Genomic DNA, 24,986 nt, shown 5'->3' on the forward strand with positions numbered 1-24,986 from the left:
AACTCGAGTTCGTTAAGCTAACGAACATCATTTCGGACTCGAGCTCGAGAGCTCCTCCGGAATTTCTAGCCGAACACGAGCTTGCTCGCGAGCAGCTCGACGCAGAGCTCGAGAGTCTGACTCAACGAGCTTTCTAGTTTCTAACCGAACACGAGCTTGTTCGCCAACAGCTCGACTCACTAACACCCCTACGGTCCCGTCTCCCCCAGATGCGTTCACCATCTGCGCTCTTCCCACACGGACACCACCTAAACGAAGAAGCGCCGATAGAACGATCCATCGACAGTCGAAAAAGCAAAACCCATAGAAACCGATGGAAGGCGGCGCCGGCGGCGGCCCTGCTCCTTTCCTTCTGAAGACCTACGACATGGTAGATGACTCTTCCACCGACGACATCGTCTCCTGGAGCCCCACCAAGACCAGCTTCGTCGTCTGGAATCCCCCCGACTTCGCTGCCCACCTCCTTCCCACCTACTTCAAGCACAACAACTTCTCCAGCTTCATACGCCAGCTCAATACCTACGTGACTTCCAAAACCTAGCTCGATCTCGGATAGGGGTTCTTGTTATTGTTTCTCTAGTGGAATTTGATCTATAATTGAAGTCAAAACTTTGATCTTGATGGATAGGGCTTTCGGAAGATCGATCCAGAGCGGTGGGAATTTGCGAACGAGGACTTCATCAAGGGGCAGAAGCACTTGCTTAAGAACATCCACCGCCGCAAGCCCATCCACAGCCACAGCCATCCCCCAGGCTTGCTGGCCGACTCCGAGAAAGCGGCGCTTGAGGAGGAGATCGAGAGGCTCTCGCGGGAGAGGGCCGCCCTCCAGGCCGACCTGTGCCGCTTCAAGCAGCAGCAGTCCGGGACCAAGATCCAGCTCGAGGACCTCGAACGCCGGCTGGTTGAGATGGAGCAGCGGCAGCTCAAGATGATTGCTTTCTTGCAAAGGGCCATCCATAACCCGCGGTTTGTGGACAATCTCGTGAAGATGGCGTCTTCGTCTTTGTCGGTGGATTTCACAGCGATTCATAAGAAGAGGCGGTTGCCGGGGACGGAGTATTGCCAAGAGGCTTCGGAGAATAGTTTGTATGATGATCATAGCAGCACTTCGAAGCCGGACATGGGGCATGGATTCCACACTGATTTCTGTCATGAGCTGAAATTGGAGTTGTGCCCTGCTATTTCGGATAGTAATTTGGTCACCGTGAGCACTCAGAGCTCCCATGAAGATAATGGGAGCCTGCACATGAAGCAATCTGAGTGCGGCCTCAATAGAATGGAAAACCTTCCATTATCATCACAGCCGGTAGATCTTTCAGATACAGGGGCATCTGTGTGTCCTACAAAGAATTTATGGCTTCCAGGAGCAGCTGATGAAGGGGATGGGCACTTTCCATGTCATTTGAATCTTACTCTTGCTTCGTCTTCAATGCAGTTAGACAATAATCAGTATTCGAGTAGAACTTCAAACACGGCTGATCATGGAGTTCACAATGACAGTGAGTTGAGCGTGGCTAACAGGAGTAGGGATGACAATCATGGTAAATCTGCTGGGAACATCCAAACTACTTCTGCCGATGCAAAAGCTGCCTCTCCGCAAGAGGTCACCCCATGCAGTAATCAAGAACCTAAGGATCCTCAAGGGAGAGCAAATGATGCATTTTGGGAGAAATTCCTAACCGAAAGGCCAGGCTCTTCAGACACTGAAGAGGCAAGCTCAAGTTTCAGGGGAAGTCCTGGTGATGAGGAACAGGAAGAGATGAAGTCAGACAATGAGGACATATGGAGAAACAGAAAAGATATGGAGCAGCTTACTCTCTGAGTTGCTCATACAGCATTCTCTTCTTTGACTTGGTGCTGCGAGACACATGTAAGATTTCACAACCAACACCCCTGTACCATCTACAGTTTTGACATAAATGTTTCATCTGATATATGCTGATCATGATCTGCTGTTCTATACCAGTGTACATGAAGATGACAGTAGATTAATGCTCAATGAGTTGGTTTTTACTCCAAATCAACAGAAATAATTATGTGTTGATACTGGTGCTATTCATCTCAGAGCATTTGTTTGTATATATTTGTTAAAAATTGATAAAGAACACTATGTATAACTGTGGAGTAAAGTGACTAATTCAGTTGGATGAATGAATGGCCAGTGGATTACTTCTATATAATTTATACATGTTTGCATTTACTTGACATGAACCTTGCTTTTATCTTTCTACTGCAGTTGGCTTCTTTTCATGGTCAGTCAGTACATTTCTTGTTTTTCTAATAGCTTTCTGAAAAAATGTATCAAGTCGATATGTTTTTGAAAACAGAGCTTATGAGTGAAAATTCTCAACAAACATATTTTATCTGGTTAAGCTATGAGCTCTTAACTGACAAAATTTTAATGCTCCTGTGACCTTTGAAGAATGTTTCTAGAAATACTGGAGATAAGATAAAGTGCTGCGCTGATCAAGTGAAGGGAGAGACTTTTTACCATGTTATCCCAGAGAAAAACAATGGTGCTTCTATAGTCATTAACTTTTTAATGATGCTTTATATAAAGGAAATGCTGAATTTTCTAATTTTCTCTTTCTTTTCCCTGTTTTATTCTTTGAGCAATATGCATCACTTTGGCATCTTGTCCAGATTAAGCAGTTCCATTCTCATCTTTTCTGTGGTTTTGGGTTTCATTTGTAGTACCACTTATCAAAGTTAATGCTGATATATAAAAATGCTTTTAAACCGTGGCATAAATGCTAAAAACAAATATAAGATTTTAAGATTAATCATGGTTGAAGACCATAACTGCTGATATATAACGTCAACTTCTATAAGTGGTGCTACAAATGAAACCCAAAACCACAAAATGTTGAAATCAAATATAATGTTTTCATCTAAGTGTTGGGTTGAGATAAACCAATGGAGAACGGTTCTTTCTTTCTTTAATTTTTTTCTTTTTACTTTTTTTTTTTTTTGTGGTGGGAGGGGGGGTGTGCATATGTTTCTGATTTTACACTTCTAAATAGCTATCATATAAATAACTAGTTTTATAGTGCTACTTAATTGCTTTCTTCCTGGGGCAAAACTGAGAGACCTGTCAAAACATGATGATGCAAAAGATGTAAAATAACAAACATTTATGTTATTGGTGCTATTTCAGCTTCATTGTTGCCCTGCTTTTCCTTTGTTTTCGTCATGAGCGAAAAAAGTAAATAACTGATAGACAGGGAAAGTCAGATGACAAATTTGAGTAACAGGGCATGAAGTTTAAGTAAAAAGGTTGGGAAACACAAGTAACATGAAAGAAATAAGACAATCAGTACAGGTAAAAAATCCATATCAGAGGTATAACCAAGATTTTAATAGAAAAGTCAAGTGATATATATGTCTGTATGCATGCATGCTGCTGGCAGCATGGCACAAATATATATACACACACAAACTGTTGTAGGACCAATTGGAGGTTATAAACAACGGATGGAAGCACCTGAAGGGTTTGGAAAACTAGGATATGGATCAAAAAAATCATCTTGCTATCCTGTTATGGAAAACAGCACAGAAAAAGGTGCTTTTTGGCAATTATAAAATTTAACAATGGCCTAAAATATTCTGTCTTAGGCTTTTGAATGAGGTATAGGCGCAAAGAACAACTTTCTGAAGAATGCTTGTCAGGTGTTGATAGTATGTGGTAGTCCTATATCATAAATCTAAATCACAGATTTTATATTTATGTAAAAAAAAAAAAAATAGGGCAATGTGATTCCTAGAAAATCCAAAACATTGGTAATATTAGCCAAGTTCAAAACTAATAGAAGAGAGATCAAGAAGAAAAGAGGGGGATTTTGTGTATATGTGTGTAGAATACCTTCTGGTGGCCAGCCATTGGGCCCTTCTTTAAATTTTTTGACTTGTTTTACAAGTAAACTAGTTTTATCGGTAACCAAGTAACCGATTTCCATATGGACACCAAAAACTTACCTAAATGTCAAATTTGGAGTCCCATGTAACCCTAGGTAGAAAGACACCAAAAACAGCAAAAATCAAATTCCAATGAGTTCATTACTTATCCAACCAAAGATATACCTAAAGCAAGACACTTGCACATAATTCTATACTTGAAGACCTACTCTCAAAATTATCTAAATAAAAGTTCCAATAAATACAATAAAATCTAGGGTCAACCACCTTTTGATTTGCCATCACATGTATATACACACAGTATGTATAGATATATGTATACATGTAAACACAAATACACATATATACTAGAAGTACATATATTTGCCCATGTAAATAAGACACACAGCTATATCAGACATATATATGTATATGTGCACATATATATGTATGTATGTAAAAGCATATGTATATGTATATGAGGTGGACTAGGATCCTCTTGACAATATTTGAAGTTCGTTTTGGTCTGTCATGACCCAATAAAGGGATCTAACGCTGATGATCCAAGCCATTAAATTGATCTCTTACCTCTAAGTTTTTTACGGATCAAAAATCATTTGATCTGGAGACCCCTAGCTTATACATCGAGTGGCAAGCATTATATTATGTTATTTAAACTATCCATTTGTTACTTTTGGATACATAGTTTAGGGATCTCCAAAGTACATAACTTTTGGTCTAGAAGTAGTTTAGTGGTAGTAAATCACATTCAACAGCTCAAAAATTATCAATATTGGACCCCTATCATTTGGTCAAGATTGAGCGGATCAAACTTCTAATGGAGTCATTTATGTGTGTGCGTACGTGCATGCATGCGTGCGTGTATGTATGTTTAAGTATGTGTATATGTACACATATTTATCTTGGATGGATATATGTGCACATATACATAAGGCACACATATACACAAATATACATAAGAGACATGTATATATATGCACATATATCCCATACATAATTATGTCTGTACCTATATAAGACTTACACACATATATACATATCAGTGCATGTGTGTATATATATGTGTGTGTGTTTGTGTGTATATTTAACATGTACATAGTGTGCATCTAACAATCTCCATTTGTGGCATTGTCTGGACGATCTAGCTGCAACAGAGTTAGCTAAGAGGAACTACTATGGGAAGTATAAGCTAATTAATTTTGCTAAAAGTGATTGCTAGATTCTAGAAATATCTTAACCTCTAAACTGTATGGAGAAAACTTCAAACTGGATGGCCAGCTTATGAAGGATACTTGAAACTAGAAAAAAAAGGGGGAAAAAAGAGGGGGGGCAGGAGGATGCTTATAGTCTCATGAGAAAGGAACCCAAAGAAAAAAAAAGGAGGATGGATAAAAGAGTATCTGATGTTAAATCCTTCTTAGAGATCTTAAGATGAAAGCTGTCAATATGGCTGTATAAAGAAAACTTCGAACTTAATGTCCGGCTTATGAAGGATACTTGAACCTAGAAAAGGAAAGGGGATAGGGGTCAGGAGGGTGCTTACAGTCTCATGAGAAAGGAATCCAAAGAAAAAATGGAGGATGGATAAAGAGTCTCTGATGTTAAATCCTTCTTTGAGATCTTAAGATGAAAGCCATCCATTTGGCTCCTTATGTGCTTCACATATGTTAAATGCAATGTTTAATTAATGATATAGGTTATAGTGACTATTCTTAGAAATATATGTAGTCTAAGAAGAAATGCAACTTATGACAAGTTCACGATCACCAAATATAAACCTGCCCAATAAGATGATTATGATGAAGTACGCAGTTTAACTCAATGCATGGGTGAGGGAAGGATGGGTAGTTGTAAGATCCATACTTGGGAGAACTCAGCATACAATGTTAAATATGTTGTAGTTTACAAAGATACACCACTTTAAAGCAATCATTTCACTTTCCTTTAAAAGCTAATGCTGTTAATTTATTCATAAAGGTGAGAAAGGCATGCGTACCTTCGTTGTGTGGGTTAAAGGCAATTAGTAAACACAACAGAGAACTGAGATTTGGAGACAGCCTAGCTAACGTAACAGCTGGCTAGAGCAATTGGTTATCTTTTCAGAAAACTAATTTTGTTGAACAGTATGCTGTTCATCATGTGTTTGTGCATTTAGGGCTGAATCTTGAAGGAGATGCAAGAGCTGATTTTCAGGATCAAGTATTGGGGTAAAGAGACAATGAGGAGGAGGCAGTCAGGAATTGATTTTCTTCCAGTGTTGAGGAAGTCATACTATGGCAGTAGGATCACAGTTTGCTTAATTGCGAAGCATGGAGGATAGAATTTGCTAAATACTTAGAATGAACTGAGAAAGATTTTGGAGGTTTCAAATCTAATAGATTGAGAAAGAGAAGCTACAAGAATTGTGTCAAGACACTACAGCCTCAAGGAGTCATAAAGCTTTTGAAATTAAGCATTTAGTCCTAAAACTTGGTTTGTGAATAACATCATCTTTGCAGGACAGTGTTTACCTGGACTCTTGGATCTTGCTCTAAAAAATCATGTTTGATATGTATCCAAATGGATACATGTCAGACACTTGGTTACTTACGAAATTTTACATCCCAGCTTTTAGATATTAGTGGAGTGCTAGGCTCTATGAACATTTTATTCAACCTTTTTTTTTTATGTTACAAGTGAGCATTTGTTCTTTCAAAGATTGATTAAATTTAGGATGTCGATACTAAAATAAACTTGGAAAATGTTATTTTTTTCATATCCTCAATTTATTTGGGAGTTTGGATGAGAAACATATATATTGAAAGATCTTGCAGACATTTTGATCCTCTTATGAAGTTATAAAGATATATTGTTAGTTAGAATTATATCCTGTCTTGTGCATCTCCATATCACCATTTTATCCTCTTATTTGGTAAGACACATGGATACGTGTCTGATTTGATTCTTGTGACTGTGTTCATGCAAGACTATCATAGGAAGGTTGGATTTTGAGAATGTTAATAGTTTTTCACTATAAATCATCTCCTTTTTTATGTTTGCATCCAAATAACTCTTTGGAATGTAATAAGTTGGGTGGTGTTTCCCAAAAGAGTAGTTACTAGCACTAAACTTGACGTGGCTTGTTTACACAAACCTACTTGGAAGCGGTCAGCCAGAAATTGTAGAATCATTTGTCTGCTAGAAAGTTAATATATCACTTCAAAATTTGTAAATTTTGGTGCACCTAGCATGGTGCGAGATGTTAAGGCTAGGGTTAAGAATTTATTGTAAGTTGATATTTCATAATCACGTTGGTTTTTGGAAGGATAATCATGTTGAGTTTTGCATTTGTTCATGGACCAAATGGTTTGGCAATTTATTGTGATGGGAGCTGGATTAATGCAAAGGAGGTAGGTGAAGGTTTTCTTTTATTCATTAGTACAAGGTTCATTTATATTATTATATATAGCGAGACAGGGGTAAGAATATAAGATAGTTGTAGTAGAAACAAATCAGTAAATTATGATGATAAGGCGACAACTAATCATAATGTTAATCAAGAAACAATACAGTAGAAAGATTAAAAAATTGCAAATTTGCAAGAGCCCAACTTGAAACAACAAATTTTCATCGAATCAATCCAAAGGTTTCTTAGACAAGTCCTTGAGTTTTGAAGATAATGCCAGTTCAAATAGGCTTTTACATCTCTCCTCTAAATTCAACTTTACTATCCATCATACACTGCATGATCTCTATCCTCATTCAAAATGTTCTTACCTTTATAGATGATAATTGCATTCATAGGAGAAGGAAATTTTATGAAGGAGATCTAAAGTGTTGCTTGTTTTCCTATGATGTACTTATTTTTTTTTAATAATTCTGTGATGTCACTTTTAAACTATGAAGCATGGACATGAATACGGGATACAAATACAACACAATATGATCTGCCAATACTATAAACCTTAAAAATGCAGGATATTATATGGCTAGGATATGTCAATGAATATGTCCATATTTATACATTCTTTCATGCATACATACATACACAAATATATACACACACATATGCATGTATATGTGTAGAAAAGCATTCCTAAAACATACTTGGTTACCAAAATAGCATGCCCCTTATTTTATATGATAGCATCGACTTTTACAAGCTCATCATTTAGTTATCATTCAAATCATGACCACAATACATACTCATATTTAGATATTAACATTGTAGACTACAAAATTAACCATTTATCATTAAAAGATTCACATCAGAAAAGAAGTAAAGCACCCTCTCCCTCTTTAAAGGCATTTGGGAAGTATCTAGAGTGTGTCAAGGAAGTTTCCAAATTGTTTTCTTAAATTTTGAAAAATCGGACATTTTTTATCGAGTATCAAATATGTATCCAAAAAATATCTGACAAGTATTGGTATTTGATATGTATTTAACATAATGACAACATGTGATTTGAAGTATATATGATTCCTATCTTTGAAAGGATGGATAGCAAGAATTGCTATGAAAATATAGGAATCCTTTGGCACATCAAGTGGAAGCTACATATTCGCTTAACATTTTAGATCAAGAGGAAGCTGCATATTTGCTTTAGTTAGCAAATGTCAATGATGAAGCAAGGGTATCATTAGTTTTGATAGGTGTAGATTTTGTTGTCCATGTTAACATTTTATTCAACAACAGATTCCTTGTAAATTTGCTTTCCTAATGGAAATCTTAGAAATATATTGAGTGTCTAAGACATCATTTATTCAATTTCATCAATTCTCCATTTAATCAATATGCTTTTCATTTGTCTTCAGCATAGCCTCAATTTTTTCAATTTGTTTTTTCTTGTTTAGCTTTATATCCTGTAATGTGCGAACTAGGTGTGATTGGGATTGTTTCATATCCTTGGATATAACTTGATATAAAGATTTGATATATGGGGTTTGTATCAAATGGAAAAGTTTCAAAGGTTAGAATCTATGTAACAATCAGTTCCAATCAGGTTTACTAAGAAAAAGTGATCAAGGTTTGCAGTATTGATCCATAACCATATCGCACAGGCACCCAACTGATACTCTTACAATGGGTGTACTAAGTGTCAATATGCCCAACTGACCCTGTACTAACAATAAAAACACTGAATCAATATGATATAGTTTTATGAAGGATAGAATTTGGTAAGGTGTTTAGGGGAATTTGATGTTTTCTATTTCGAAGAATAGAGTTCAGAATGGAAGTCGATACTTGTATTTTGTTAGAATAAGATCAAAGAGATTGTAAGAGCAAAATTTGAGGATTCATGTCAGGAAGATGAATCCCTTTATTGAGATGGAAATAAGATAATTATGCTGCAACTGTAATTCTAAAGAACCTTTTCAAATTATGTTCAGTTCGCTAAGAGGAAAGTTACATACCTCTAATTCACCTTCAGCCAATCTGATGTGGTTCCTTTTTGTCTTGTTTTAATTCTTAAAGAGGAGATGGACTCTTAGCAATGGAAAGCAGACCTGCAGTGTGGACATTTATCACTTCTTGGACCCCTGTATTCTAAGGCAATTGTGTCTCAAGGCTTGAAACTTGAGGAACAAAATTGGCTTCCACCCAATTTCTGTGCATTAAAACACCAAATTGTGCTGTAGGGCCGTGCACATGCTCAGCAAAGAGTCTTGATTTTTATTTTTATTTTTATTTTATTATTTTATTATTATTACTTTTTGCTTTGCTGGTTCATTTAGTTAACAGAGGACGAAGCTCCTACAATAGAATTATAAAATTCATAAGGTTTCCATATATCCATGAGGCATGAGCTAATTGGATCTTGTATTTCTGAGCAAAGTTTTGAACTCCAGGGAATAGTTTTCTGACCTTAGAAGATAGTGGTGCAATTTTTTGTTAATTCGAAGGGATATCCTTGAATGATATCAGATCATATCCTTATCCTGCAAGATTTTAACAATGATAACTGAAACTAAAATTTTCTTGATTGAAAGAATGTTGTGAGGATGGTGGTAAATTAGCACAGCAAACTGTTACAGATTAACCATGTCAATGTCTCTAGGACACCTCTTTAAACTAAGGATATTATATCAGTCATGAGCATATTCTCCTAGGAAGAAAGATTTCTGTTGATCCATCCATCTTACAAGCCAACCAGTTGGACAATTGTCTTTGCAAGGAACAAGGGTGAACTTGAACTCCAAGTTCTAAAAAATATAAAATATTTCCTTGGTGATAAAGTGCAGCTCCTTAGGCTTAATTTACTTATCAATGATATAGTCCACTTCTTGGTTGTCAATATATTGAACCCTCTTTGCTAAGTATTTTTAGTCCAAGCAATCTGCTCAACCATTGGAACCTAGTACATGAAAAAAATCGGCCATAGCCAAGATATTCTTCCAAGATGGAGCGATTAGGGTTTAACTTTATCCACCTGGCTGGTAAAATGTACTATTGCTGCATGCCAGAATATCTAAAATAATCAAATATATTGGATAGCGAGCTTATTTCCTATGATGTCTTCTATTATTATATTGCAAAGAGCCACCTATTCATGACTCTCATGTCATTTCTAGATTGTTGCCAGTTAATTTGAGTCTCGCTGTAAAAACACTCCTTTTAGAAAAATATACCCCTCTGCTTCTCCTCCATATCCAGAAAGATGGAAATAAGAAAGACATGCATGATATTTGCAAAGTTCGTGTGAGTGTCATGGAGAAGAATCTCTTGGCTATTTTAGTTGCCGGCTATGAAATTGAGTCAAAATTTCCCAAGGAGGATAGTGTGCATAGATGATAATGTAATTTGGATTATACTGAGTGAATCAGTATGGAGTTAGCAAGTGGCAGGAAAGGCTTTGCACAAGAAGGATGAATAAAGTACTTGATCACGACATGTTGGCAAATATTTAGGGGAGAAAGTGCCCTTTTGGAGGTTAGATCAATTGGCCTAGATCTAAAAGGCAAGGGATGATTATAGAAATTAGTAACATTGTGAATAATCTTGAGAATCTTGAAAGGGGTACTCAACCAGAGTTTTGAATTTTGAGCAATTGAAATTTGGGGATTGATTAGGATTGAAAAGGGATTCTGAAACATAGTATTGAAGTAAGGAATGTTGCTTTTTTTTTTTTTTTAAAAGGGTGGTTGAATACTTTTATCTGGATGCTTCTGTGATTCCTTACTATTAGTATTTCCGGCAAATTCTTATGAATAATGCAAAGGTGTAAAACAATTGATGTATCATAAAAGCATCTGTTTCTCTTAAGCATGTTGATACGAGGGATTAAACCTTTATATTTCATTCACCAGATTATAATAGAAACTGGATTGAGTATGAAGAATCTTGTGACTCCTGCCACGCAAAAGTTCTTTTCTTGAGAGTTCTTAGTTATGTGGGTATATTAGTATACTAGATAATAAGTTGGATTTATTTAGTTCATGATTGATTTATGGAAGGCTTTTGGTGGTGTGGTTGGGGTTGCCTTGTTATGTAATGCAATCATGGAAGTGCTTCAATGAAGCTTTGTTTGAGTGATGACTTTTGATTTAGTAGTCTATTCACCTGTTTCTTTGGCAGTAGTCAGGGTCTCGAGCAGTGTGAGTCCGCATCTCTTCCCTATATTGGGTTTCAAATATGTTGGTGGCTGGAGTCTGTTACTGTTATAGCCCAAAACCTAATTCAGCCCACCAAAACGAAAAAAAAAAAAAAGAGAAAAAAATAGAGTAAAAAACCGGGAAGAAGACTCCCGGTAGGAGTCTTCTTCTCCGGCGAGACCCAAGCACATTAGGAGTCCTAGGATCCCTCGAAATCCTAGGACCCTCTATAAGAAGGTCTCTCCTCTCTTTAGAATCGATCCATCGGCCTCTTCTCCCTCTCTTTCTCTCCGATTTTTCCGAAGAAGAGCCGCGGGCACTGTTGGTTTCTCGCCGTGATTTCTCGCCGGTGAGATCATCGGAGGCCGAGGTAAGTCTCCTTCTTCTTCCCCTCTTTCTTCTCCTTCCTCCCATGCTCCTGTACGCGGCTGCCGGCGACGAGTGTCGCCGATTTACAGTCGGAAAAGAGACTCTGTTTTTGGGTCTCTTTTCCTTGAATTTTCTGGCGCCGGCGATCGAAATCGATCGCCGGCCATACTCCTTCGTGATCGGGAGAGTGGCCCCCGTCGGCCGCCGGCCTCCACCGCGGCGGCCGTGGCCCGAACGGCCGGTCAAGGCCGGAGGACTATCGTCCTCTGTTCCGGCACGGGAAGAACCAAGAAAAGAAGAAAAAGAAGAAAAAAGAAAAAGAAGAAAAAGAAAAGAGAAAGAAGGAAAAAGAGAAAAAGAAAAGGAAAAAAAAAAAGAAGAAGGAAAAAAAAAGAAAAGAAGAAAAAAGAAAAGAAAAGAAAAGAAAATAATAATAATAAAAATAATAATAAAATATATATATATATATATATATATATATATATATATATATATATATATGAACAAATAAGTAAGTAAATAAATAAATAAAAAAAAATTGAAATTGATGAGAGAGAGAGTTTCTCTCTCTTCTCTCTCTTCTTTCAGACTGAATCCTGATTTTCTCTTTCTGGATTTGGACTTTCTCTCTCTACTTTCTCTCTCTAGAATTTTCTCTCTCTAGCTTGTTTCTCTCTCTTGATGGATTCTTCTCTCTCTAAAGTTATTCCTCTAGGGTTAGCGTAGGGGAAGGCTTCATTTGATGATTCTGATCGAGTTTAGAGACGAGTCTGACTTTAAGCGAGATTTTGATTTTAGGATTTGTTAGATTTAATTTTGAATTAAAATTAATGTAAAAATATAATTTTGGATAATAGGCACGGAAGAATCTCCTAGAAGTTAGTCGATCCGTTCATTCAGTGCTCCATGAAAGGTAAGTAATGAATCATCTTCTCGAGATATTCTATATTTATTCTGAAAATAAATAATTATTCTTTGAAAATTATGCATGATTTATGAAATTATGTTTTGAAAGAAAAGTGCTTTTGAAATATTTTGGTATGTCGATTTATGCACATGTTCAGTGAAATATTTAGTGTTTTGATACAGATCGGATTTATGCTCTCGGCCTAACTATGTTTCAGTGGGCCCCGCCATGGGGATTATATGTTGGTATTTGTGGACCCTGCCAGTGGGGGTTGTGCGCTGGTGTTTGTGGACCCTGCCAGTGGGGGTTGTGCGCTGGTATTTTGGACCCTGCCAGTGGGGGTTGTGCGCTGGTATTCTGTGGACCCCGCCAATGGGGGTTAAACGTTGGTCATAGTCAAGGCTGTTGAGTTACGAGTATTTTGAATCGAATCGGATTTATGATTATATTATATGTGAATATTTGAAAATATTTGATCAGCATGAAATATACTCTTATGTTTATTTGCAGCATTATTCTTGAAAATTAGATAATATCTGAAATATCTGGTAGAGATATTTGTTACTTACTGGGCTGTCTAGCTCATTACCTTTCTTTCTATTTTTTTCAGATTCAGATAATTAATTTCAAGCGTGAGAAGAAATATTGGGACAGAGCTTTAGAGGCGAGATTTAACATTGTCAACTTCATTGAACTTAGATTTATTTTTTAGCAAAAATTTTATTGGATGTAAGACATTTGATTTAATTACTTGAATTACAGTTGAATAATAATTATTTGAATTTATTCCGCTGCGATGCATTGATATCGTGATGAGATGCTTTGCATGCTTATGGAGAGAGTTCTTCATGAGTATGCGGCGGTTGCTGCGATCCTCGATTCACAATCTCGGGTCGGAGGCGTGACAATTAATATGGTATCAGAGCATAAGTGGATAAATTATGACACATAGAATTTGATATAGTATGAGTGTAGGTGGATAAACATTAAGAATATTGGGACGTTAAAGTATGAGCATCATAATAAATCTATTCTAATAAGTAGATAAATGAATCTAATAAGGTTTTACTACTACAAGGTTACCATGCCTCCCCGTAGAATGACAAGAACTACTCAAGGAATTTCAAGAGAGACATCATAACCACGGGATGGTAGCACTCCCCATCTGACCAGTGGCACCCCTCAGGAGGAGGGAGTCATAGATCCTAATGGGAGTACTTCGAGAGCACGTCAAGAACCAGATATGGCTCAGTTAATGCAGACCCTAATCAGGATGGTACAAGTGCAACAACAAATACAGCAGCAAATGTTTGAACAACAGCAGATACAACGAGATACACAACAACATCAGCATCCACCACCACAACATGGAGAGCAACCAGTACAATGGAACAATATTTCAGAATTTAAAAAGCTTGCTCCTCCAGCTTTCAAGGGGACTACTGAACCTTTGGAGGCTGATAACTGGATAATGGAGATGGAGAAGGCCTTCACTATCCAAGAGTGTCTTGATGAAGAAAAGATTCGATATGCAGCTTATTTACTACAAGGAGAAGCATACAACTGGTGTCAGCGACTACAGCGCAAGCATGAACAAGACGGCGAAATACTTACCTGGGAAAGATTTCGGATTGCATTCTACGATCAGTATTTTTCTCGGAGTATAAGGATCCAGAAAGAGCAAGAGTTTATTTATTTGAAGCAAAAGAGTATGAGTGTGATGAATATAAAGCAAAATTTACAGAGTTAGCAAAATTTGCTCCGAGATTAGTGGATGGTGAGCAAGAACGTGTTCACAAGTTTGAGATGGGACTGAGAACTGAAATTCGAAAACAAGTGGTTCCATATGAATTGACAACTTATGCAGATGTGGTAAACAAAGCACTGATAATTGAAAGAGAAGTCAATGAAGAATGCATGGAAAGAGAAAGAAAGCAAAGAAAGAGAGCAAAATCAAATGACACACAAGGGTAGAATAATAAAAACATCAAAAGATCAGCTAAGGGAGCAGTAGACAATAAGACTCAACAGATTGATGGTGAGCCATGCTCCAGATGTGGCAAAAATCATGCAGACAAGGATTGCTATTGGAATACAGGTGCTTGTTTCAAATGTGGTCAGATGGATCATAAAATTGCTAGCTGCCCACTAAATATAGAAAATCAAGTTGGCCAAAGAACTTATGAAGGACAACATAAGGGTGGTGGACAGATTTCTAAAATCCAGGGAAGAGTTTATGCGCTTACTCAACAGAATGCACAGGCTTCCAATACAATGATGACAGGTATGAAAAAATTTCGAGGACGAAATTTCTTTTTAGGGGTGAAGAATGTTATAGCCCAAAACCTAATTCAGCCCACCAAAATGAAAAAAAAAAGAGAAAAAAACAGAGTAAAAAATCGGGAAGAAGACTCCCGGTAGGAGTCTTCTTCTCCGGCGAGACCCAAGCACATTAGGAGTCCTAGGATCCCTCGAAATCCTAGGACCCTCTATAAGAAGGTCTCCCCTCTCTTTAGAATCGATCCATCGGCCTCTTCTCCCTCTCTTTCTCTCCGATTTTTTCGAAGAAGAGCCGCGGGCACTGTTGGTTTCTCGCCGTGATTTCTCGCCGGTGAGGTCACTGGAGGCCGAGGTGAGTCTCCTTCTTCTTCCCCTCTTTCTTCTCCTTCCTCCCATGCTCCTGTACGCGGCTGCCGGCGACGAGTGTCGCCGATCTACAGTCGGGAAAGAGACTCTATTTTTGGGTCTCTTTTCCTTGAATTTTCCGGCGCCGGCGATCGGAATCGATCGCCAGCCATACTCCTCCGTGACCGGGGGAGTGGCCCCCGTCGGCCGCCGGCCTCCGCCGCGGCGGCCGTGGCCCGAACGGCCGGTCAAGGCCGGAGGACTATCGTCCTCTGTTCCGGCACGGGAAGAACCAAGAAAAGAAGAAAAAGAAGAAAAAAGAAAAAGAAGAAAAAGAAAAGAGAAAGAAGGAAAAAGAGAAAAAGAAAAGGAAAAAAAGAAGAAGAAGAAGAAGAAAAAAAAAAGAAAAGAAGAAAAAGAAAAGAAAAGAAAAGAAAATAATAATAATAAAAATAATAAAAATATATATATATATATATATTTATATATATATATATATATGAACAAATAAGTAAGTAAATAAATAAATAAATAAAAAATTGAAATTGATGAGAGAGAGAGTTTCTCTCTCTTCTTTCAGACTGAACCCTGATTTTCTCTCTCTGGATTTGGACTTTCTCTCTCTACTTTCTCTCTCTAGAATTTTCTCTCTCTTGTTGTTTCTCTCTCTTGATGGATTCTTCTCTCTCTAAAGTTATTCCTCTAGGGTTAGCGTAGGGGAAGGCTTCATCTGATGATTCTGATCGGGTTTAGAGACGAGTCTGACTTTAAGCGAGATTTTGATTTTGGGATTTGTTAGATTTAATTTTGAATTAAAATTAATATAAAAATATAATTTTGGATAATAGGCACGAAGAATCTCCTAGAAGTTAGTCGATCCGTTCATTCAGTGCTCCATGAAAGGTAAGTAATGAATCATCTTCTCGAGATATTCTATATTTATTCTGAAAATAAATAATTATTCTTTGAAAATTATGCATGATTTATGAAATTATGTTTTGAAAGAAAAGTACTTTTGAAATATTTTGGTATGTCGATTTATGCACATGTTCAGTGAAATATTTAGTGTTTTGATATAGATCGGATTTATGCTCTCGGCCTAACTATGTTTCAGTGGGCCCCACCAATGGGGATTATACATTGGTATTTGTGGATCCTGCCAGTGGGGGTTGTGCGCTGGTGTTTGTGGACCCTGCCAGTGGGGTTGTGCGCTGGTATTTTGGACCCTGCCAGTGGGGGTTGTGCGCTGGTATTCTGTGGACCCCGCCAATGGGGGTTAAACGTTGGTCATAGTCAAGGCTGTTGAGTTACGAGTGTTTTGAATCGAATCGGATTTATGATTATATTATATGTGAATATTTAAAAATATTTGATCAGTATGAAATATACTCTTATGTTTATTTGCAGCATTATTCTTGAAAATTAGATAATATCTGAAATATCTGGTAGAGATATTTGTTACTTACTGGCTGTCTAGCTCATTACCTTTCTTTCTATTTTTTTCAGATTCAGATAATTAATTTCAAGCGTGGGAAGAAATATTGGGACAGAGCTTTAGAGGCGAGATTTAACATTGTCAACTTCATTGAACTTAGATTTATTTTTTAGCAAAAATTTTATTGGATGTAAAACATTTGATTTAATTACTTGAATTACAGTTGAATAATAATTATTTGAATTTATTCCGCTGCGATGCATTGATATCGTGATGAGATGCTTTGCATGCTTATGGAGAGAGTTCTTCATGAGTATGCGGCGGTTGCTGCGACATTCGATTCATAATCTCGGGTCGGGGGCGTGACAGTTACTGTGATAGATATGCTGTTGTCCATCATTATACTTTGTATATAGCTTTAAGAAAATAATTCGCTTATTTTTTTCTATTTTCCTTTTTTTGTTTGTGCATCAATAACTATATCCAGACTTTGATCTCCTAACTTGGCTTAATGATGGGGGTGGAGAGTGAGGATTGTATCTGGACCTAATTTTATTGGCTGCAAAATTGAGAAAGTTTTATAACCTTAAAGCTTATCTCCATGCGACTGGGCAAGGCTACATAATATAGTCCTTAGTAAAGGCTTAAGAAGCTTTATTCAGGTTGAAAGAATACAATGTTTAATGTCTGATAGATCTATTCTAAAACAATCTTGATTCTCGTCCATCACATGTCAAACTTTGACCTTCTTAATCTTATTTTTATCAAGTTGGGCGTCTCCCCTCTTTTCTTTGGCCTTTATGTCTTTTCTTTTCTTTTGTCCATTGGTGCATGTGCGCATGCATGCACTTGTATGGAGGACTTGGTTACCAAAAGCAAGCTGGGTGCAGGCATAAGGGAATTGGTTTTCAAAAAAATAAGAATACTTGGTGGCTTCAAGGATGAGTTTTAGAGGAGATCTGGAAGTGAATGTGCCACCCTAAAATGGAGATTCTTGCTGTTCAAAATTAAGCTGTTTTTGGTTGGGGGTAATGCATCAAAAGCACAGAGTTATATTTGATTAGAAATACTTGTGAAACTGTATCAAAGAAAAGGGTAAATGTCCATGATGAGCAGGTGCCTTAAAAGGACAAGAAATGTCTTCTTTACGTGTATATGAGCAAGGACGCAAGCATAGCCAATCAAATATGACTGTCCAAATGTGCTCAGCTTGCTCCTTCACTTTGTACGCCACAAACCTATTTTGCATGTTATTTGCTAGTTGTCATTAGGGATTTTCTGGTTTCCTAAAACTATTTCATGACTATGAATTCTGAAAAGAAAAGATCAAGTTCCTTCTTTTTGATTTGTTCCTTGTTTGTTCCTTTTGTTAATTAGGTCATACTTGTGATAAAATATATTACTGGATGCAAATCAACTTTTGCTATATTCATGCGCAAGATTTCCTAAAACTACAGCCTTTTTGAAGGCATTAAATCCAAGAAAGCATTCATCCATAATTTTATCCACAAGGTTTGGTTGTTAGATGACAGAGGCTTTTGGATTTTCATGTCGCCAACATCTAGACTCTCCAAGAACCCTTTTGATGTCCTTTTTAAATGTAACATGTAAAATGATGTCACATTTTCACGACGGAGACATTTTCTTCTTCTAAATGACCGCATTTTATGTATTTTTGTGTATCTTATAGTTCCCCATTCTTCCTGCTGCACATAGATGTACTGTTATCCTATGTCATATTTTCCAAGTTACATTTTGTACCACCTTACAGTCATTGCAAGCATGGTCTTTCTTCTGAAAAGAAAATGATTCATCACTCACTCAACACTGGAAATATTTGGATGCTGTAATTGTTTTACTTATGTGTTTATCAACTCAGTTGGAATTAGGCTGGATGATTGTGATGGTGGTAATTTATACTGTTGTTTGTCATATTCTGGATCATATGGATCAAATATTATAATCTTTCTGGCATTTGTTCAACAAATTGTTATCCATCATCACCATCTGATGTGCCACTCACATATTGCCACCGATGACCAATGATAAGAGCCTTTTAGGATTTCTTTAAACAAATACATTCATTTTCTGTTGGATTTCGGTCACGTGCGAAAGTGATTTTAAAATTTTAAATCAAATAAATCAAATAAAACTATCGAGTCGAATCTAAAATTCAAAAATCATCTTGTCGATCACATTAAAACAAATTCAATATACAAAGAGATAGAATATTATACTTTAACCAATATGAAAAAGTGGAACGTTGGTGTTTTTCATAAGACTCCAAGATACATGATTCTTTCATTTTTTTCCTTTTACCTGTCATGAAACTTATCTTGATTGTGCTGTATAGTACGGATCTACTTGCTTGACATCAACTTAGAGGATATTCAAAATGATAATTCATCACCTTATGTCCTCAGAATTATAGCTCACACCCTTAAATCACAATGATCCTTTTAGTTATACTTAGAGAAAGACACCACTTTTAAATTTTCTCCCATCTGGACAAGTGATTTGAATTCTCTTTGTTGAATCAGCCAGTTCTCCAATATTCTAACCAGATCTTGCTGGTAGGATCTCACTCTCAGTCCATTTTATGAAGGAATGCTTGAAAGACCCCATATGTGATGTTGAAAAATGTATGGCAAGTATCTGTCCATTAGTTTCAGCCATTTAGGGGATAAAACAATACTCCATGTAACTAGTAGTGTCTAATGGTGTCATGGGAAAGAGGGAAAAAAAAGAAAAAAACTCCATTCATTTGAAAAAATTGTCGCTGATATTGTTGTCTACGTGGCTTGATGTGACAAGAAAAGCATTGTTTTAACTTTTGCACTCTGCTCCAATTTTGGTAAATTATGAAGCTCCCTTGATTGGCAAAGGGTTAGGTTTTTTCCTTTTATTGTACGTCAGCATGCTTTTATGAATTTTCTCCTCTATCTGTATTCAACTATCTCAAGCTAGTGAAAATAGGATATTTAACAAGTGATTTTACTACACATTTGGTTTTTTTAAAATTATTTAATACACCTAAAATACTTATTTTATAAATTATAAAATATAAAAATATATAAACTATAAAAAAATAGAGAACTAGAGATAAATCTCCAGCTCTATTTTCAACTTAAAAGCAGTTTCCTAAATAGTTTTTATATAAAAGTACCTACTTATTCCAAACATAAGTTAAAAATAACTATCTATTTTGACTGAAATTATCCTTATTTCTTTAAAATACTACATATTACATTATCATAATGTAATATTTCTTTACAATAAGTAGTATAACATTATATTAGTATAGTATTTCTTTATAATAATACAATGTTGCTTTATTATATTATATTAGTATAGTATTTCTTTATAATAAGGTAGTATTACATTATATTAGTATAGTATTCCTTTATAATAATACAGTGTCATTTTATTATATTATATTAGTATAGTATTCTTTTACAATAAGTAGTATTGCATTATCAGTATAGTATTTTTTTATTATAGTATTACTTTACAATAAGTAGTGTTGCTTTATAATAGTATATTATAACTTTATAATAGTATAGTGTTGCTTTTATCATAGTATAGTATTATTTTATAATAATATAGTATTACTTTATAATAGTATAGTGTTGCTTTATAACTGCAAGGACAATTGAATCATTTCATCCCATTTGAGTAGTTGCTTTTAAGTTATGTTTCAAATAGGGAGGATTTTTTATTTGAAACTTAAATGGATAGCTACTTTTAAGTTTAAACTCAATTTAATATTTTTAATTAATTTTTTTAAAAAATATATCTATTGTACTTGTATTACATAAACATCTATGAAACCAAAACAGATGAAAATCTAAAAAGATCTTACAACAATAATATTATTCAATATAAATTTTAAATTATAAATTCTATTTATATTTTGTGCATAACCAATCCTAAGCCTAGATAAGTACATAAAACCATAGTCACATCTTATAAACATGAATTTATATAGGAAAACCGTTGAAATGTTACTTACAATGCTCTATACTGGATCTCAGGTGCAATGGAAAATAGAGAAAGGTCCTGCCGCATCGATGCTTGGAGTAGTTTAGGGTTCTCTTTAATAGATGGATGTGGATAAAGAAGTTAGTCTAGAAAGTCGGATACATTTAGCAATTTAGCAACTTCGAATATCTGGTCCTTTTTTTTTTTTTTTTTGATAAGGTAATATCTGGTCCTTAACAGAAAAATTAATGGAAGAACTAATAGATACAATAGTTAGGAAGAGAATTAACATAGCTTGCTTGCAAAAGACTAAGTGGATAAGAGAAAGAGTGAAGAAAGTTAGTAAGATGGATTATAAATTTTGATATACTATGAAAGAAAGGTATAAAAAATGGAATAGAAACTATTATAAATAAGAGTTTAAGAGATAAAGTTGTAGATATTAAAAAAGTAGGGGATAAAATCATCTTGATAAAATGAATGATAAGAGAGGAGTTATTACTTGTTATCTCAAGTAGGATTGGATGATGCTACAAAGTGATGCTTTTGGGGGAGTACGGATGGACCAATTCAAAAGCCTCTTCGGGCAGAAAAATATTTATCGAAAAAGATTTAAATAAGCATGCAGTAGAATATCATATAAGTTTTGAAAGCCTGCATGGAAGTTATGGTTGATAAAATATTGAAGGAAGAAAAGTAGGATCTAGATAGAGAAATAAATATCATATGTGAAGAGTTGGCCAACAATATTTAGATACTGGCTATAAAGATGTTAGAAGAATCAAAGAGGGAAGGGTCATCTGGTAAGGAACCTTGATAGTATAATGAGAAAATTCAGTTGATGGTCAAGGTTCAAAGAAATTGTTACAAAAAACTAGTTAAATGTATGAATAGAGAAGCATATGAAAACTATAAGATGACTAAGAAGGAATTTAAGAATATGGTACAAGTGGCTAGATTCGCAGCATATGAACAGTTATATCATTAATTAGAAACTAAGAAAGGGGAGAAAGATATCTATAATATCACAACATCAAGAGGAAGGAAATTAGAGGCATGACTCAGGTTAAATGGACCAAAGATGAAAATAAAAAAGTTTGATTGACAAGGACGAGAACAAAAAAAGATTGAGGAGCTAGTTTGATAAGCTATTCAATGCAAGTTATATAAACAATTTAGGATATCTTACTAGTTTCATTGGCTATAGAAATATTAAATGTATATGTTAATTAGAGTATATAAGATAAAGGTGGCCACAAAAAAGATAAAATAAAACAAAAATCAGACCTAATAGAATTCCTATGGGGGTTTGGAGGTTGTTTAGGTAATATGGAAGTAACTTAGTTTGCTAATTTGTTCAATAAGATTTTAAAGACCAAAATGATGCCTAATTAATGGAAGAAGAGTATTATAGTATTAAGTTATAAGAGTAAAGGTGATATTTATAATTATTCTAACTATCCTGGTGTTAAACTCATGAGTTATATTATGAATATTTACGTGAGTGTGCTTGAACATATATTAAGATGTGACATAAAAAATTTCAGAGCATCAAGAAGGTTGGCTATGGAAATTCTCTCTCTTTCAGAGGTTAATGAAGAAATATAGAAAAAGAGACAAGATCTTTTTATGATTTTTATGATTTAAACAAAGCATATAATAAAGTCTCTAAAGAAGTCTTAAAGTGGTGTTAGAAAAGAAAAAAGTTTTCATTAATTATATTAATGAGATTAAGGACATTAATAGAGTGATTAATAGTGTAAGAACTACTAATAGTAATACTAATAATTTTTCAATAATAATATATTGACAGTAAGGGTCTACTTTAAGTCTTTATTTTTTGTGCTAGTTATGATCGAGCTTACATGGCATATGGAAGAAAATATTCATTAATGTATACTATTTACGAATAATATAGTTTTAGTGGATGAAACTAAGATTATAATTAATTATAAGTTGGAACCGTAGAAAAGTGCATTGGATTTTAAAAACTCATTTGGTTTATGAGAAGTGGAGAGAGGAAGAGGCAATTTGTGAAAAGTAAAAAGGGGTCTTTTGTTTGGTTAGAGTTTTAAGAAAAGAGAATGAAAAAATCTGTTTCATAGGAAGATACTTTTCATATTTTATGAAAAGTAAAAATTTATGGGAGAGGTGGATTTTGGAATTCTCGTGAGATAAAAATTGATTATATTTTTTTTTTTCAAAAATATCTTTTTAAATTCATGGCTAGATTTTATAAAATATTAATAGATAATTATGATGATCATATTATAAATATGTGATTGTGAGTATACAAATTCTCAAAAATATTATTTAAATATTATCCTTATAAATATTAATATAATATAATATTAATATTATCTTAATATTTATATAAATATAATATAATATAAATATTAATGCTATAATATTTATTATATTTTAGTATCATTTTAATATTTATACTAATATAATATTTTTATTAATATTAATATAGTATTTATATGAATAAATTTATTATATTAAAATATTAATATTATATTTTAGTATTATATTAATATAATAAATTATTATGATCTAATATTATATTATAATATATTAATATTATATTTATATTAATATAAATATAATATTATTATTTATATAAAGTCTAGGAGTAAAAAGGTATAGTCTTATATCTATTAAAGATATAATAAAGTTTCATTCACAGTTTTCTCAGAAAAATGGATGCTCGATCAAATATAAGTTACTCTGTAATAAGTTATTTTTTCATGATAAATAAATATGTCAAAATTCTATTTCTTAAAAATAACTTTCAGAAAATTATTTTTGAGAAAAAAGTTCTTCCTGCGAACCAAACAAGTCCTAAGGGTTTCAAATTAAGTAGAACCAAATAGAAATACATAGAATATACTTTTAATAAAATTAGAAATAGAAGTGAATGTAGAGCAAAAATTGATGATTATGAAGTTTGTCCGAGAAATTATTGTTGATATTTAGGATTGATTATTCATAAGGAAATAGAAATTGAAGAGATGCTATCTATAGGATTAAAATATGTTGGATAAAATGAAAAAAATGCAATTAGAATATTATTGGATTATGGATCACTTGCCAATTTGAAGAGAAATTTTATAAGGCAGCTATGCTACCAGCTATATATTCTATGAAGAGAATGTTGGACTATTAGAAAATATCTTTGCATAAGATGAATATAGCGTAATAAAAATATTGAGATGGATGCGTCATAATACCAAAAAAAAAGGAATAAGAAATAATGTTATTTATAAAAAGGTAAAGGCAGTACTAATTGGGAATAAAATGAAAGAAGAATGACTTAGATGTTTGAACATTATAATGTAAAACATAAGATGTACTAATGTGAAGGAGTGATTTGATAGAGTATAAGGACTGAGGTGACAAAAAATCATCCAAGATAAAGTAATAAAGACTAAATATTGCTAATCTTTCAAAAAGTATAGTTCTAAACTGAGTAGAATGGAGAAAAAGGATTCATGTAGTCAATCCCATCTGTTTGAGATCAAGGCTTAGCTGGGATGAGTTGAATTTTATAAAATTTTAAGTTACGATAAACATATTGTAAAGGAACATCAAACATTTCTACTTTTTTTTTAAAAAAAAACACACACACAAATAACATGAATAGGAATATGCTAAGGGAAGATTAGCACTTAGTTTTCTTTTTATGCTTAAAAAAGAACCGATAGGTACATGCATAGAGATATATGTGTGTGTGCACGTGTATCCGTGTGAACATGATTAGTCAAGTTTTGGGTTTTAGGTATGAATTTCTCTAAACCTAAATCTAATTGAGAATGCAACCTCAATCCAATTATTTATTGGGTGCAACTTTCATACCCAAATCTCATATCTTGGGTTGATGACGGTCAACTTAGCTGGTTATCATTCTTCATTGACACCTTTAAGTGAAGTTATTCAGAGTTTTCCTTGCTTTAGGATATCCTCTATTCTACTATTAAATTCAAACTGTTAGGCATCCCCTTCATGAAGCTCCAACTAATTCGCCTGCAAAATTTATTTTCCAATAACACTCTGGAGTGCTACTTCCATTCAAATTTTCCTCCCTATTAGACTCTAATTATATGTGAACACATGACACACATGAAAAGGACAATCTGACAATGTGATAGTAGTTAAAACTATATTTGGATGTTGGTTAAA

At 34.5% G+C, this 24,986-nt stretch overlaps 1 protein-coding gene across 4 annotated transcripts; it reads left to right on the forward strand.

Annotated features, from left to right (window-relative positions):
* Positions 1-172: 172 nt before the first annotated feature.
* On the forward strand, positions 173-16,946 carry LOC105034529 (heat stress transcription factor A-5). 4 transcript variants are annotated; one of them, XM_073243736.1, is made up of 3 exons: positions 173-523; positions 629-1,870; positions 16,895-16,946. In XM_073243736.1, exons 1-2 carry the CDS (start codon positions 314-316, stop codon positions 1,820-1,822), a joined length of 1,404 nt encoding a protein of 467 aa, XP_073099837.1. In that variant the 5' UTR covers positions 173-313; the 3' UTR covers positions 1,823-1,870; positions 16,895-16,946. The 4 variants fall into 4 exon arrangements, with proteins under 4 accessions (XP_073099837.1, XP_073099838.1, XP_073099836.1 ...); XM_073243737.1 differs by lacking the exon at positions 16,895-16,946 and adding an exon at positions 13,374-13,549; XM_073243735.1 differs by lacking the exon at positions 16,895-16,946 and adding an exon at positions 1,967-2,200.
* The last annotated feature ends 8,040 nt before the right edge of the window (positions 16,947-24,986 follow it).

Source organism: Elaeis guineensis, chromosome 9 (assembly GCF_000442705.2).
Source record: "Elaeis guineensis isolate ETL-2024a chromosome 9, EG11, whole genome shotgun sequence".
NCBI classification, from domain to species: domain Eukaryota; kingdom Viridiplantae; phylum Streptophyta; class Magnoliopsida; order Arecales; family Arecaceae; genus Elaeis; species Elaeis guineensis.

Coding starts and splice junctions, on each gene's coding strand:
- LOC105034529 (XM_073243736.1), top strand. CDS start 314: ATGGAAGGCGGCGCCGGCGGCGGCCCTGCTCCTTTCCTTCTGAAGACC. Junction 524..628: donor TACGCCAGCTCAATACCTAC/GTGACTTCCAAA, acceptor CTTGATGGATAG/GGCTTTCGGAAGATCGATCC.